The sequence below is a fragment of the Aricia agestis genome, chromosome 13 (genome assembly GCF_905147365.1).
Source record: "Aricia agestis chromosome 13, ilAriAges1.1, whole genome shotgun sequence".
Lineage (NCBI taxonomy): Eukaryota > Metazoa > Arthropoda > Insecta > Lepidoptera > Lycaenidae > Aricia > Aricia agestis.
The window spans coordinates 15023047-15037344 of record NC_056418.1 but is presented as its reverse complement, the minus strand read 5'-3'; the positions used below and the strand labels follow the sequence as shown (position 1 = coordinate 15037344).

General features: G+C 35.1%; 1 protein-coding gene across 1 annotated transcript; it reads left to right on the top strand.

Annotated features, from left to right (window-relative positions):
• Positions 1 to 274: 274 nt before the first annotated feature.
• On the top strand, positions 275 to 1777 carry LOC121733345. The gene is made up of 2 exons (XM_042123561.1): positions 275 to 484; positions 582 to 1777. Exon 2 carries the CDS (start codon positions 659 to 661, stop codon positions 1775 to 1777), a length of 1119 nt encoding a protein of 372 aa, XP_041979495.1. The 5' UTR covers positions 275 to 484; positions 582 to 658.
• The last annotated feature ends 12521 nt before the right edge of the window (positions 1778 to 14298 follow it).

Sequence of the window (14298 nt, the reverse complement as noted above, 5' to 3'; positions counted from 1 at the left end):
TATCGATTACCGATAAAACACGAATAAAAAGATATTTTCTGAAAATGATTCCTAGCTAGATCGATTTATCGCCCCCGAAACCCCCTATATACTAAATTTAATGAAAATCGTTGGAGCCGATTCCGAGATGCCAATATTATATATATATATATATAATATATATATATAATATATATTATATATATTATATATATATTATATATATATATATATATATATATATATATATATATATATATATATATATATATGTAATGAAATGACATTTCATTAACTCTTGTTTTTTTAATTTTTTTTATCTGTGGTGTGTAGAGTGCATTGACATTTGCTTGTCACATGTGACAGGATCCAATGAAAATGGCGGAGTAGCGCCAAGATTATTTTATTTGTGAAAATTGTTTTAAAAACTTAGAAAGATTTAGAAAGGATAAAGTTGAGGAATCGATATTAGTAAACTTCAAATGTCGTTTCTTTATATTTTCAGGTGAGATAGACTATTGTCTTGTATTTTAGATAAACAACAATTACTTATTGTAAAAATGTAAGAGCGTGTTAAATAAAACAAAGCTTTATATTTTCAGAGCAACAATTTGTGGTTTATTTTGAAAATCCTCAATAATTTATCTTATAAAACGACATTTCCGTTAACTAATAGAAGATGGACCGGCTGCAGTTTGAGTTTTCGGTAATAGCTTCAAGTGACGGCAAATCCAACGTGTTAGCCATAACCTCAATATGTACAGAGGAGGGAAAATGTTACGTTTTACCTGATGAGCTGAAGCCGGTGATTAATCACATACACATTACGAATATGAATACTTTCCCTAAAATAAAAAACAGCTTAAGGAAAAGGCATCAAAGTAGAAAAATATGGATAAAATTGAATGAAGATCAAAAGAAGACATACATAGACGAGGAAAGTAATTTGCAATTTCAGGATCAATATTTAGAAGAAATTAGTACGAAACAACTTAAAGACAAAGACAACTTGCAACATATTTTGGAAAAATTAATAGAAACTACGTCGAAGAAAGAAAATCAACATAACTTAAGAAATATTTCAGAGAAATTAATAATTGAAAAATTTACAAGTAGGAATAGTAATGCAATGCAATGGATAGAGAATTTTGAAAAAGAGTGTGAACGCTTAAATATTACAAAAGATGAAACAAAGATAGAAATTTTAAGGTTGTTTTTGGAAAAATCTTGTTTGGATTGGTATAGCTCGATGGCCTTAAAACTGACAGTAAACTCTGAATGGAATGAATGGAGAAAGAAATTTTTAGAAACTTTTGAAAACCAAGGTTGGGATATGGTTACCTACGCTTTCGCTTTCAGATATAAGGAAGGCCAGTTGATTGATTACGCTTTAAAAAAAGAACGGCTTATACTAGACATAAACCAATCAATTGACTCGAAAACTATGATAGATCTTATTGCAACAGGCCTACCCATGTTTGTCCTAAATAAATTAAATAGGAAAGAACTCCATGATACTACTGATTTGTTCAACGAGATAAGAAAATATGAAGGTATGATGTACAAGAAGAACTCAACTATATCAAAGAGTGCTACATTTCTTCAGAAAAATAAATCTTATGAGAAGAAGCCATGTAAGACCTGTGAATCTTTAGACAAAGGAATTAGATATCATCCAGAGGAGTCATGCTGGTTCAAGAAGAATAAAATTGAATCTGAAAGGGTTTTCAGAACGAGGAATGTAAATAATAACTCTATTATTGAAGTAGATATGAATACTGAAAAAAAAAACGAGTAAGTACACCATTAATCAGAATCAAGCTTTTAATAGAAAATAAACTAGAAGTGAGCGGCATTTATGATACAGGCTCACAGATCTCTTTAATAAATTCAAGACTGATTAAAGTAAAAGAAAACAAAGATAGTGTGAATATAGCATACATAAAAACGGTTAATGGTGTGAAAAAAACTGATGGCTTGATAACAATAAAGATAAAAATATTTGATTTGGAAGAGGAGGTGGACGTTTTTGTTGTAGAAAATGAAGATTTTGATGATTTTATAATTGGATTAGATATGATAAAGAAATTCAAACTTACTCAAACTGAGGATTTACAGATAGAACAAAAGAAAATGGACAAAATACCTAAAAATACTACAAAAGAAGAAAACAACATAAAAACGTTTGCAATAAACTTCAATGAGCACATAGACACAGAGGAATTTGTAAGTATGACAGACCATTTAGATAACGAACAGAAAATTGAGATAGAGAAGATTTTAGAGGAATATAAAACAATTTTTGCCAAGGACAAGTATGATGTAGGATCAGTTAAAAATTATGAAGCGCACATAGATTTAATAGTAAATAGATACTGTAGTAAAAGACCATATAGATGTTCAATAGAAGATAAATTAGAAATTGAAAAGCAAATAGCTATGTTGCTAAAGAATAATTTAATAGAGGAATCTTACAGTCCTTTCGCTGCTCCTGTTACAATGGCACTTAAAAAAGGTGAAAGTAAGAAATCCCGCTTGTGTATAGATTTCCGAGAATTGAATAAAATTGTTGTACCGCAAGCTCAACCTTTTCCGTTAATAGATGATTTGATTATTAGAACTAGAAATTGTAAGTACTTTACTACACTGGATATAAACTCAGCATTTTGGGCTATACCTCTACGAGTAGAGGATAGAAGTAAAACAGGCTTTGTCACGCAAGATGGCCACTACCAGTGGACATGCCTCCCTTTTGGCTTAAAAACATCACCAGCAATTTTCCAAAGAATTTTAAGCAACATTCTAAGAAAACACAATCTGACAGAATACTCCGTAAATTTCATCGACGATATTTTAATATTCTCTTCTTCTTTTATGGAACATATAAGACATATAAGAAGCGTATTGGAAGCGATTATAAAAGAAGGCTTTAGATTAAAGTTCCAGAAATGTACCTTTGCTTCGGACTCAGTAAAGTATCTCGGCCATGTAATTCAGAGAAATTCGGTAAGGCCACTTAAAGATAATTTGATCTCAATAAGACATTTTCCAACTCCTAAGACGCAGAAGAATATCAGACAATTTTTAGGAAAAATCAACTTCTATCATGACTACATACCGAAAAGCGCAATTATCTTAGAACCTTTGCATAATTTATTACGAAAAAACGAAAAGTTTGTGTGGTCAAAGAAGTGTGAAGAATCATTTAACAAAATAAAAACATATTTATGTTCTCAACCTGTATTGGAAATTTTTGATAAAGACCTACCAATAAAAATTTTTACAGATGCATCTTTAGAGGGTATCGGAGCAATACTAAAACAAACACAACTAGACGGCAAAGACAAACCGGTGGCTTATTTCTCAAAAAAGCTGAACGAGTCTCAAAAACGGAAAAAGGCTATTTATTTGGAGTGTCTTGCTATGAAAGAAGCTGTTAAATATTGGCAACACTGGCTCATTGGAAAACAATTCACTATTTACTCTGACCACAAACCCCTAGAGAACATGAATATTAAATGCAGGACGGATGAGGAACTAGGAGACCTTACATATTATTTATCCCAATATGATTTTACAGTAAAATATATACCCGGTAAGGAAAATAAAGAAGCTGACTGTTTGAGCCGCAACCCCGTATTAGAATCAGAGGATAACAAGGAAGAACTATTGAAAATGGTAAATTTAATACAAATAAGAGATATAGTTGAAGATCAAGAGAAAAATAAAAAAATATATGAAAATAAGCAGAATCTAATGTACAAAAACAGAATATATTATAAAAAAATTAAAAAAATTGAAAAGATTATCCTTTCCGAAGAATATAGTAAAGAACTTATAAAGAAGGTGCATGAAAGTTTTTGTCATATTGGTATTAGACAATTGCAGAAAAAAATAAGTTCAATATATACAGCAAAAAACCTTACAAAAAATATCATGAACATTTGTAAAACATGTGAAGTATGCATAAAAAATAAATCAAGATGTCAAGGAAAATTTGGATTAATGTCACAGCTGGGACCAGCAACAAAACCATTCGAAATTATGTCAATGGATACCATTGGTGGCTTTGGAGGATCTAGATCAACTAAAAAGTACTTACACCTTTTAGTAGACCACTACACCAGATATGCATTTATTGCGACTTCAAAAACACAGAATGCAAGTGATTTTATAAAACTAATAAAGAAAGTACTAGAGACAGATGAAATTGGAATCATTCTGACAGATCAATATCCAGGCATTAATTCTAAAGAGTTTAAGCAATATTTACAGGAAAATGACATTACATTAATATTTACAGCAGTAAATTCACCATTTTCAAATGGCTTGAACGAACGATTAAATCAAACAATAGTAAATAAAATAAGATGTAAAACAAACGAGAAAAGTAATAACAGAACATGGACAACAATAGCAAGAGAATGTATACAGAAATATAATGAAACAGAACACTCGGTTACAGGTTTTGCACCAAAATATTTACTGGATGGTACAAATGTCAGTATTCTACCAAATGAAATTAAAACAATACAAAAAGAAGACAAGTGGATTGCGGATAGAAAATTGGCATTGGAGAATACAATAAAATCCCACAACTACAACAAGAAAATATTTGATAGAAATAGAAAAACTCTAGAGTTAGAGATAGGAGACAGTGTATATGTAGAGAATGGACACAGACTAAATAGAAAAAAATTAGACGAATTATTAATAGGCCCATTCAAGATAGTAGAGAAGATTTCAAACTCTATTTATAGGATTGACACAGGTAACAGAAAATCAGAATCAACCTTATTCCACATAACAAAACTACAACCCGTGACGATAGATGCTGAAGAATATGAAATATAGGTAAACTAATATGGAGAAAACTTTGAGATGGTTAAATAGATTTATTATTTCGGATTTTCTCACTTAGGGGGGGAGATGTAATGAAATGACATTTCATTAACTCTTGTTTTTTTAATTTTTTTTATCTGTGGTGTGTAGAGTGCATTGACATTTGCTTGTCACATGTGACAGGATCCAATGAAAATGGCGGAGTAGCGCCAAGATTATTTTATTTGTGAAAATTGTTTTAAAAACTTAGAAAGATTTAGAAAGGATAAAGTTGAGGAATCGATATTAGTAAACTTCAAATGTCGTTTCTTTATATTTTCAGGTGAGATAGACTATTGTCTTGTATTTTAGATAAACAACAATTACTTATTGTAAAAATGTAAGAGCGTGTTAAATAAAACAAAGCTTTATATTTTCAGAGCAACAATTTGTGGTTTATTTTGAAAATCCTCAATAATTTATCTTATATATATATATATATATATATATATATATATATATATATATATATATATATATATATATATATATATATATATATATATATATATATATATATATATATATATATATATATATACACCTTCGGGCAGAGATTCCTCTTACAATTGTTCCCCGTCAAAATTCACATCGTACTGCGCTCTTGGGGTATTTATACACCATTTTTAATCGTCAACCCCCACTCCAAGTGAAGCGATCGTAGAGATAGGATTGCACATTGTCAGTGTGGCCAGATGTAAATATTAAAACTACTATCTAATTTACTCAAAAATAGTTAAGTTATAATAATTTTGTATTCTAAAAACAATAAACTTAGTACTGAATTACATAAATCATAACAAATATGTTCCAGAAAATTGTTTTATTCTCATTTAATTTATCGCAAATTATAATGTGATAATGTTATATAGTTAATGGAATCAGGCGTTACTTTGCGGAAATCCATAGTTTAAATTTAGTTTGTTATTATTATTTTTTTTAGCAATATTCCGCGAAAACAACTTCCACCTTTAAGTAAATGAGTGAGTGTACGCATAGGCATGCGTACAGCACCTCCCTCCTCCCACACTGCCTATGCGTACACTCGCATGCAAGAACTTGCAAACACCACCATCACACAAGCAATAATGTTGGCAAATCCGTGCAAGGCCCCTCACCACCATGCAGGTTGAAAACCTTACTTAACGGACGTTGTTCGTAGAGTCCACATCCTGAGGATGCTCCGGTGTTGGGGCGAAACGCGCGTCGAGGTTTTCAACCTGCATGGTGGTGAGGGGCCTTGCACGGATTTGCCAAAATTATTGCTTGTGTGGTGGTGGTGTTTGCAAGTTCTTGCATGCGAGTGTACGCATAGGCAGTGTGGGAGGAGGGAGGTGCTGTACGCATGCCTATGCGTACACTCACTCATTTACTTAAAGGTGGAAGTTGTTTTCGCGGAATATTGCTAAAAAAAAATAATAACAAACTGATAATGTTATGTTAAAAAAATCTATTTAATCGAAAACTTAAGTCTAAACAATTTATTTTAGTAAAGTTTACGAAGTCTTTTTGTATCATTGTCATAAGGCCAAAAACGGAAAATTCAAAACAAGAAACAAACTGTGAAGATGTGCAAGAGGGAAAAATATTGTGGCGACTAAGGTGATGGAGGATGCATAAATTATATCTCATTTGTATTTAGCACCAGATTATATTTTTAAATTATGCCAAGAATATTTTTTTTATTTTAGCTCACTCAAAACCTCCGCCTGATTCACAAAGTCGAATGTTTTTTGATCGCTGGCAATGGGTTTACACGCGTGTTCAAATACTGTCAAGTGGAATAGGGAAACGACATTTGACTTTTAAGAATCGGAACCCAGATCTAGTTTTTCAGTAATCAAAGCCACTTTATATAAAATAAAATTGTCACTACCTCTTATTACATGCTCTAGCAGGCAAATATGCATCATAAGTAAGATGTTAGTCAGTAGTCAGAACTAGACGCGTCTTCGTCCTATATTTAGGGCGCAGGGCTGGACAGCTTCCAGTAGTATTCATTCATGGATTTGTCACTCATCATATTACACTATTATTGACTGGACTAGAGTGGCCAGATGGTGCTAAATTCTCCCTGATATTATGGTTACAATTCAGTCCAAACATCTATATATTGTCTGTTTATTGCAACATATTTCATGCTTACGTAAAATACTATGCTGGATTATATTCGCACATATTTATATACATAAACTCCTGTACTCGTGGGTGTTTTATAATACAGTTCTATATGACTCTTACATCTAGACACGCGGTAGCGTGTCAAGCCGAGTTTAAGTATAATAAATACTATACTGGAGTGTATTGAAACACGTTTACATGCTTGTGGATTATTATAACTTTCTCATTCATGCAGTTCTGGGATCTTATTCTGATACCAAGAATGTCATCTTCGATGTCAGGTATTAAATAATATGGCCTGAAATGTACCATTATAGCGCGAGGGACAGCTGGCGAGTTTCAGAGACTCTGGCTTCAAATAAAGCGCTGAAAATGACGCTATGGAATACGCGCGGTGGCCACAATGGAAGATCTTCCGACCGAGCGAGGTGTTATGCTCGGTCAGGCCGGAGCCCACGTGATACATTTTAGCCGTCGTATATGTCGCAGCCAACTGGTTTAAATAGCCGTTCAATCAAACAGCTAGCCCTTTGACTGAACAACGCCATTCAGTCACACGGCTATACGTCGTTTCGCCGACTTGTTGACTGCAACGTTCAACACTACAGCTAGGTGACCCTTGGCCAACTGGTCGGAAGGTAAATTATTTAACTATGGTGACCATTAGCTTAGTGTTATTATTACACAAGCGTAAAGATAACAAGCAGATTAAGATACAAATAATTTATGTCTCTTCAATAATACTTGTAATAATGTATATTTACGAAAAATATCTTAATACAACCACAAACTACCGGTTAGTTGACGCCATATTGTAAACAAAACGCACCTAGCGCCGCGGTGGTGAGCTCTGAACTTTTGAATCAGCTGTAGTGTTGAACGTTTTGAGCGACTTAAATATTCAATTAAAAAGCTAGACGTGTGATTGAATGGCGTTGTTCAGTCAATCAAAGGGCTAGCTGTTTGATTGAACAGCCTTTGATTGAATGTGTCGAAAACTTCAAATAAACATTTTTATGAAACTTTATTATTAGCCTCGACATCATGTAAAGTTTTTGTGTTCTTTGGTCGTTTTTACAGTTACAGTTATAATCATTTAATAGGCTACTTGACCTATATTCAATTTCGTTGAAAAAATGCATATTTCTAGTAGAACTTGGCCTAGGAAACCGTATTTCACCCTTATCATCAAATAAAAGCTAGTGATTGATAAATAAAGTCGATTTGAAAATATGATTTTATGAAAATATTATGATTTGTACTGACGAAAACGCTTTTGCGGTACTTCCGATTTGGATGTGACGTCATCATACTCGTAATTTAATATATTTTATTTATCGCGCTCGTTATATGTAAGTTTATTTGTACATAAATAATAAGAATAAGCCTAGAAAGATTTCTAAAATATATTTTCTTGAATAATTCAAATAAAACATCAGTTTTATATATTATCTCCATTTATTGTAGACGGGAAATGAAATGGCCAAAACTTTTCCAAAAGTTTTCAACATTACAAATGATTTCTAATTTCTTATTTAATTCTTTTATAATTTTTGGGCACTTTTAGACTCGTACATTTAGCACATTAAAAAATGTTCAATAAATAGAGCTTAAAATACAAAATGTCGTCACACTATGGCGGACAGTGTTTTCGGCGCCATTTATAAGGCATATTTTTCAATCAACATTTTTATGGGTTTCTACAGTATAAAATATTAAAATATTAGTTTTTTTTTTGTGAAAATGAATGATTATGAAGCGATTAGCATGAAGAAAAAAATGAGGTCAAGTAGCCTATTACAGTTAAGTAATTATAATATTCGTCTCTGAGTTCTTTCTCTATTGGCAGTTCTAAATGCACTACTATCATACCTGATACCTACATGTTTAATATAGCTCCAAGGTTCTCCAGCACTCTCCAATACCGAGGTCAATGTTAGAATCAATCCGAATTCTTGGCGGCGTGTTACGTCGTGTATTGCTGTATTACGACGTATTACGATGTATTTTCAGCTTTGCCTTGCGTGAATTAAACGTTTTACATTAATTACTAGTATTTCGGAAGGTTAATTTCAAGGGAAAGTCCGTACTCAATGTTATAATTTGTGTAATTGCGTAGAATCGGTACGTAATTAGTATGAAAAGTCTACGGTAAAATTAAGGAACATTACGCAAAGTTCGAAGTAGAAGACGCTTCTAATGATAAAGTTAACATACCTAGCGGAATAGAGAAACAAAGGCCTGAGCAAGCGAGATGTCACTATCAGGTAACACTGCGTGGTAAAAAGAGACGTGTGATACATGACAGCAGCACTCTTTTTTTGACGTCCAGTCGGCACGTGCCGCACGTTGACAATTTAATCTCATAGAATTCATGTTCAATCATGCTGGAGTAAGTGAAAAATATGTGTACCTACGCATACACGTACACATATTTTTCACACAGATGAAAACCAATTTTGGTTTCGTTTGACAGCTCGAGATTGTTGCTCTATTCCGCTAGGTATATTAATATTATGCTTCTAACACAGTCATACAGTAAAATATAATGAGACCAAAATCCGACATGTTGGGCATAGAATTACATTGTCAGAAACTTTGTCAAACATCGAACAAAACATTTTGTTTACTGTCAATGCTGGTGCTGCTGTCTAACGTAAAAATATTGCAGTAATGTCCTATCCCTAAATTATAAGTAATAATAATAATAATACTCCCCACACCGGTTTCGGTAACGGTGGTCGGTTTCATTGAAACCAGGCCTGTTACGCAGGAGCAATTTTATAGTGCCCAAGTGTGTGCGCAGTACACAAGAGCACTCTCTATTCCTTTCACTCTCTTAACCCAGACTGGCGAGAGCTCAGGCGCAGGACCGACTTTTTACATGCCCATCCGACGCATGGATCATCTTACTTGTCAGACAATCAGGTGATCAGCCTGCATTGTCCTAACCAAACTTGGAAATAATATTATGTTACCAACGCGGGAATTGAACCCACGACCTCCGAGTCAAGAGCCACGCTAAACCACTAGACCACGGAGGCGCCTAAGTGCAAATTATAAGTAACGTGTTATAAAAACAATACGAGTATATTAGGTCGAGAAAACTTTCAAGATTTTTTTCCGTTCATTTCGATACTTTAAAGTAGAGCTCTGTAAACTTTAGTCAACAATGTTTAAAGCGTGATGGTGATGATGATGAGTGTGTAGCAGTACCTACGTTTCGTTCGCCGATTGAAACAAAGAAAACAACGCGCTCTGAAAAGAACGCACGCCGTCTTTGTATACGTTCGTTATAGAAGTTGAAACACAGAAGAAAATCGCTCTGCAAAGAACGTACGTTCGCAATGACGAGAGAAACTGTCCGTGTAATAAGACCGGACGTAAACCGGCCTTGAAAAAGGCGTTTTTCTAATAAGAATTCTTCGCAACAACACTACGCGCCTTCTCATCGAGGCTACGTCGAGCGAGGGGTCTCCGCGAGCCGCGGCGCGGCCAGTTTCTCGCGCGGCAATCATAATTAGCTTGTAAATATTTCTTATTCAATTTTTTCCCTTTCTAATTTTTGTAAATATTTTTATCCCTTTCTTTATGTCTCAACCAATAGAAATTAATCTTTTAACTTTTGTACAGACTTAGAATAATAATAATTATGTAAAACTTTTGTATATAAACCGCACAGATTGTTCAATAAACCACTTTAGTTCACCACAGTATATCGAGTTTTACTCTATATATTTCCTCATAATGAGGAAGTTCCGCAATATTTTGGGTTCCTCAACCGCTACCGCATCCTCATAAATAAAAATTTAAAAATCCTCTTCCGCTATCGTTTCCTCAAAATTTAAGAGGAATTTATGAGGAATTTCACTGCGCATGCGCGTCGCGAATCCAATCATGGCAACGCACACGCCAGAGCCAGAGAATTGTATCATTCACTCATCTTTTTTTTGTGTGCGTTGTTGTGTATGTTTAGCTTGAGAAAATTAAGGAATTCAGACCGAATAATTCGTGTAGTTTTGAAAGTTGGTACAGTTGTTCCTAAAGGTGTCCAGATGAATATACTAAAAGTCCCCGAGGGTGGGACAAGAGCCGGCGGTGGGGAAGGGGGGGAATCTGACTGGTGAATTGACGGCGCATGGTAAAACTTGTATAAGCTTATATTGCGCCGTATAACATGTTTTTGTAATTTTTATTGATAAATAAAGGTTAAAAAAAAAAAAAAAAAATTTTGTGTAATGTACCTATGTACCTAGTTATGTACAGACAGGACAAAGACTTTTGGGTTGGGTCCGCTAGTATTTATAATTTCCTATCATCCTCTTCCTCATCCGCTTCCTCATCCGCATCCTCTTCCTCAAAAAATATCCTCTTCCTCATCCGCATCCTCTAAATTTGCGCGTGAAAATTCCTCTTCCTCCTCCTCTTCCTCATAATCATTTCCTCAACAACCCTACTCTATACTCCTCCGACCTCTAGTGAACTTTTAGAGAGACCAACCGGTCCTCTAAAAGTGTAATGAGCACAGTGAGTTGTTTACCGCTGTATCCGGGGATATAGTGGGCCGATGTAGGCAGATATGTAAACATATAAAACTGAAACATTTTACTTTATGTAACTAACTAGTTGATGCCCGTAACTCCGTTGTGCAGAAATAAGTTTATCGCTCTGAAACCGTACATTTTTCCGGGTTAAAAAGTAGCCTATGCTTCTATGTAGGATACTTTTTATATAATCCTCTAGAACAGTACATTTTCCCGAGTTAAAAAGTATCCCATGTTTCTATGTAGGATATTTTTTATAAAATCTTTTTAGACTATTTAAATTAAAAAAAAATCAAAAAGATTTTTGTTTATAATTTATCTTATATATAAAAATGGATTTTCTCTGGAAAACTCGAAAACGGCTGAACGGATTGAGCTGATTTTAATCTTAAAATATTCGTAGAAGTCCAGGGAAGGTTTTAAAGTGACACGAAGTTCAACGGGACAGCTAGTTTTATAATAATTATCACTCGCATTTTACAAACATAGTCAAAGGAAATATTATACTTTTACTAACTCTATATTATGGATCTGTTCTATGGTCTAAAATAAACTGATTATTATTATTATATTATTGAATTGACATAAGCCGACCAAACGACGTAGGTCCGTCAACTGCCTAGCAAATAGCAATTAATTTCCTCGGTACAAGACTGACGTATATGAGTTACGAGTACTGACATACATTACAGAACACACAACATATTTCCAGCACCACTCATACCATAAAGTGTGCTAATGACAGAGCTCGCTATAAATTGTTTAAAATAGCGTAAAGTTGGCTCGGCCGCTTATGAATCATTACGGACCGAAATAATTTCAATAAAAACATACGTGGGCACGTCAGAGCCATCGATACCGGCGAATTCCTTCCCGCTACGTATGAGGGTTGGTGAAATTCTATTTGCCACCAGGTGCCGCGATATAGCCGTCGGGTATATAGTGTCATATGTCACGATATAGCTGTCATGTGTCACGATAATAATATGTTTATTTGACACGAATCACGATAGACTCGACGGCTACATCGCGGGCCGCGGCACCTGGTGGCAGATATAATTCCAGCAACTCTCATTGCTGGACGTATAAACGGCAGGTTTTTTTTTTATGAAATAAGGGGGCAAACGAGCAAACGGGTCACCTGATGGAAAGTAACTTCCATCGCCCATGGACACTCGCAGCATCAGAAGAGCTGCAATTGCGTTGCCGACCTTTTAAGAGGGAATAGGGTAATAGGGGAGGGTAGGGAAGGGAAGGGAAGGGAATAGTTGAGGGTAGGGAAGGGAATAGGGTAGGGTTTAGGGGATTGGGCCTCCGGAAATTCACTCACTCGGCGAAACACAGCGCAAACGCTGTTTCACGCCGGTTTTCTGTGAGAACGTGGTATTTATCCGGTCGAGCCGGCCCATTCGTGCCGAAGCATGGCTCTCCCACGTATAGCATGATTATTGATTACGTATCTTGCGACAGGTAAGCGACAGGCGTTTGACAGCAGCTATAGCACAATATCTGCTCTATCAGGTACACCAAATTTTGCGACAGACTGCAGACAGGAATTGTTTGGAGTTACACCTCCTGCTACTTTCCGCCATCGTTGTATGCGAAAAATACGCCATCCTCATAACCAATAAACTCATAACCAAAGTGACAGTATTCCAACGTGCGTTTTTATAATAATAATAACTTTTTATTTCGGATCACAACAAGAATCCATAGTGTTAGTAAATATAATTGAGACTTAAAAACTATGTTAGTACATCACAATATTATCAAATAACAATAGTAACAATTTGTGTATTAGGATTGGTGAGGCATTGGAACTTTTTATGTGCCTATACCTATTTAACGTGAACCTCTATCCAATGCCTTACCAAACCATCAAGATTATCAGTCAATACCCTTAGAATGCTGTTATTACTACTTCTGACACGCCGCATCAATGACGCCACTTTTTTTCTTATTATGGCGTTAAAGCCATCAGTACGCATTTCTGCAAACATGCCTGAAGCACTGCAGTACCTTGGTAGTCCTAACAGCATTCTAAAGATATTATTGTACTGAACACGAAGAGCATTTATCGTACGCGGGTTGTAGCTCGCCCATAGATTGCATATGTAAAAGGACTGGCAGTAAGCTTTAAATAAAGTCACTTTTCACCTCACCTCATCAGAGCATCTTGCAAATCTACGAGCTAACATGTTCCCACGCACGGCCAATGCTCTTCGCTCCCTCTCAATGTCTACATCATCAGTAAGAGTATCAGTTACCCAATGACCCAGGTATTTAAATTTGTGAACTCTACCAAGTGGAACTTCATTTAGAAACACCGGTGGTATTGTGCTAACTTTATGTTCACGGGGTTGGAAAACAAGTAGTTCACTTTTCTTAGAGTTATACCTAAGTCCTTGGGCCTCTGCATACGCTTGACACTTACTAAGCAGTTTTCTGAGGCCACTGACCGAGGGACTGAGCAGCATCATGTCATCAGCATAACTAATGTTGTTCAGCATTACTCCGCCAATGGAACAACCAACATTAGTGCTGCTCAGCTCCTCGATCAGCTTATTTATGTAAAGGTTGAGCTGCCCCCCTAGACAAGTGGCAAAACGCTAACGCTAGCGCTAGCGCTAACGCTACAAAATGTATAGATTTGACATTAGTATTCGCTAGCGAAGCGATGACTTATGTCAAATCGCATACATTTTGTAGCGTTAGCGTTAGCGCTTTGCCACTTGTCTAGGGGGGCAGACGAGCGAGTTTTAGCGTAACTTTC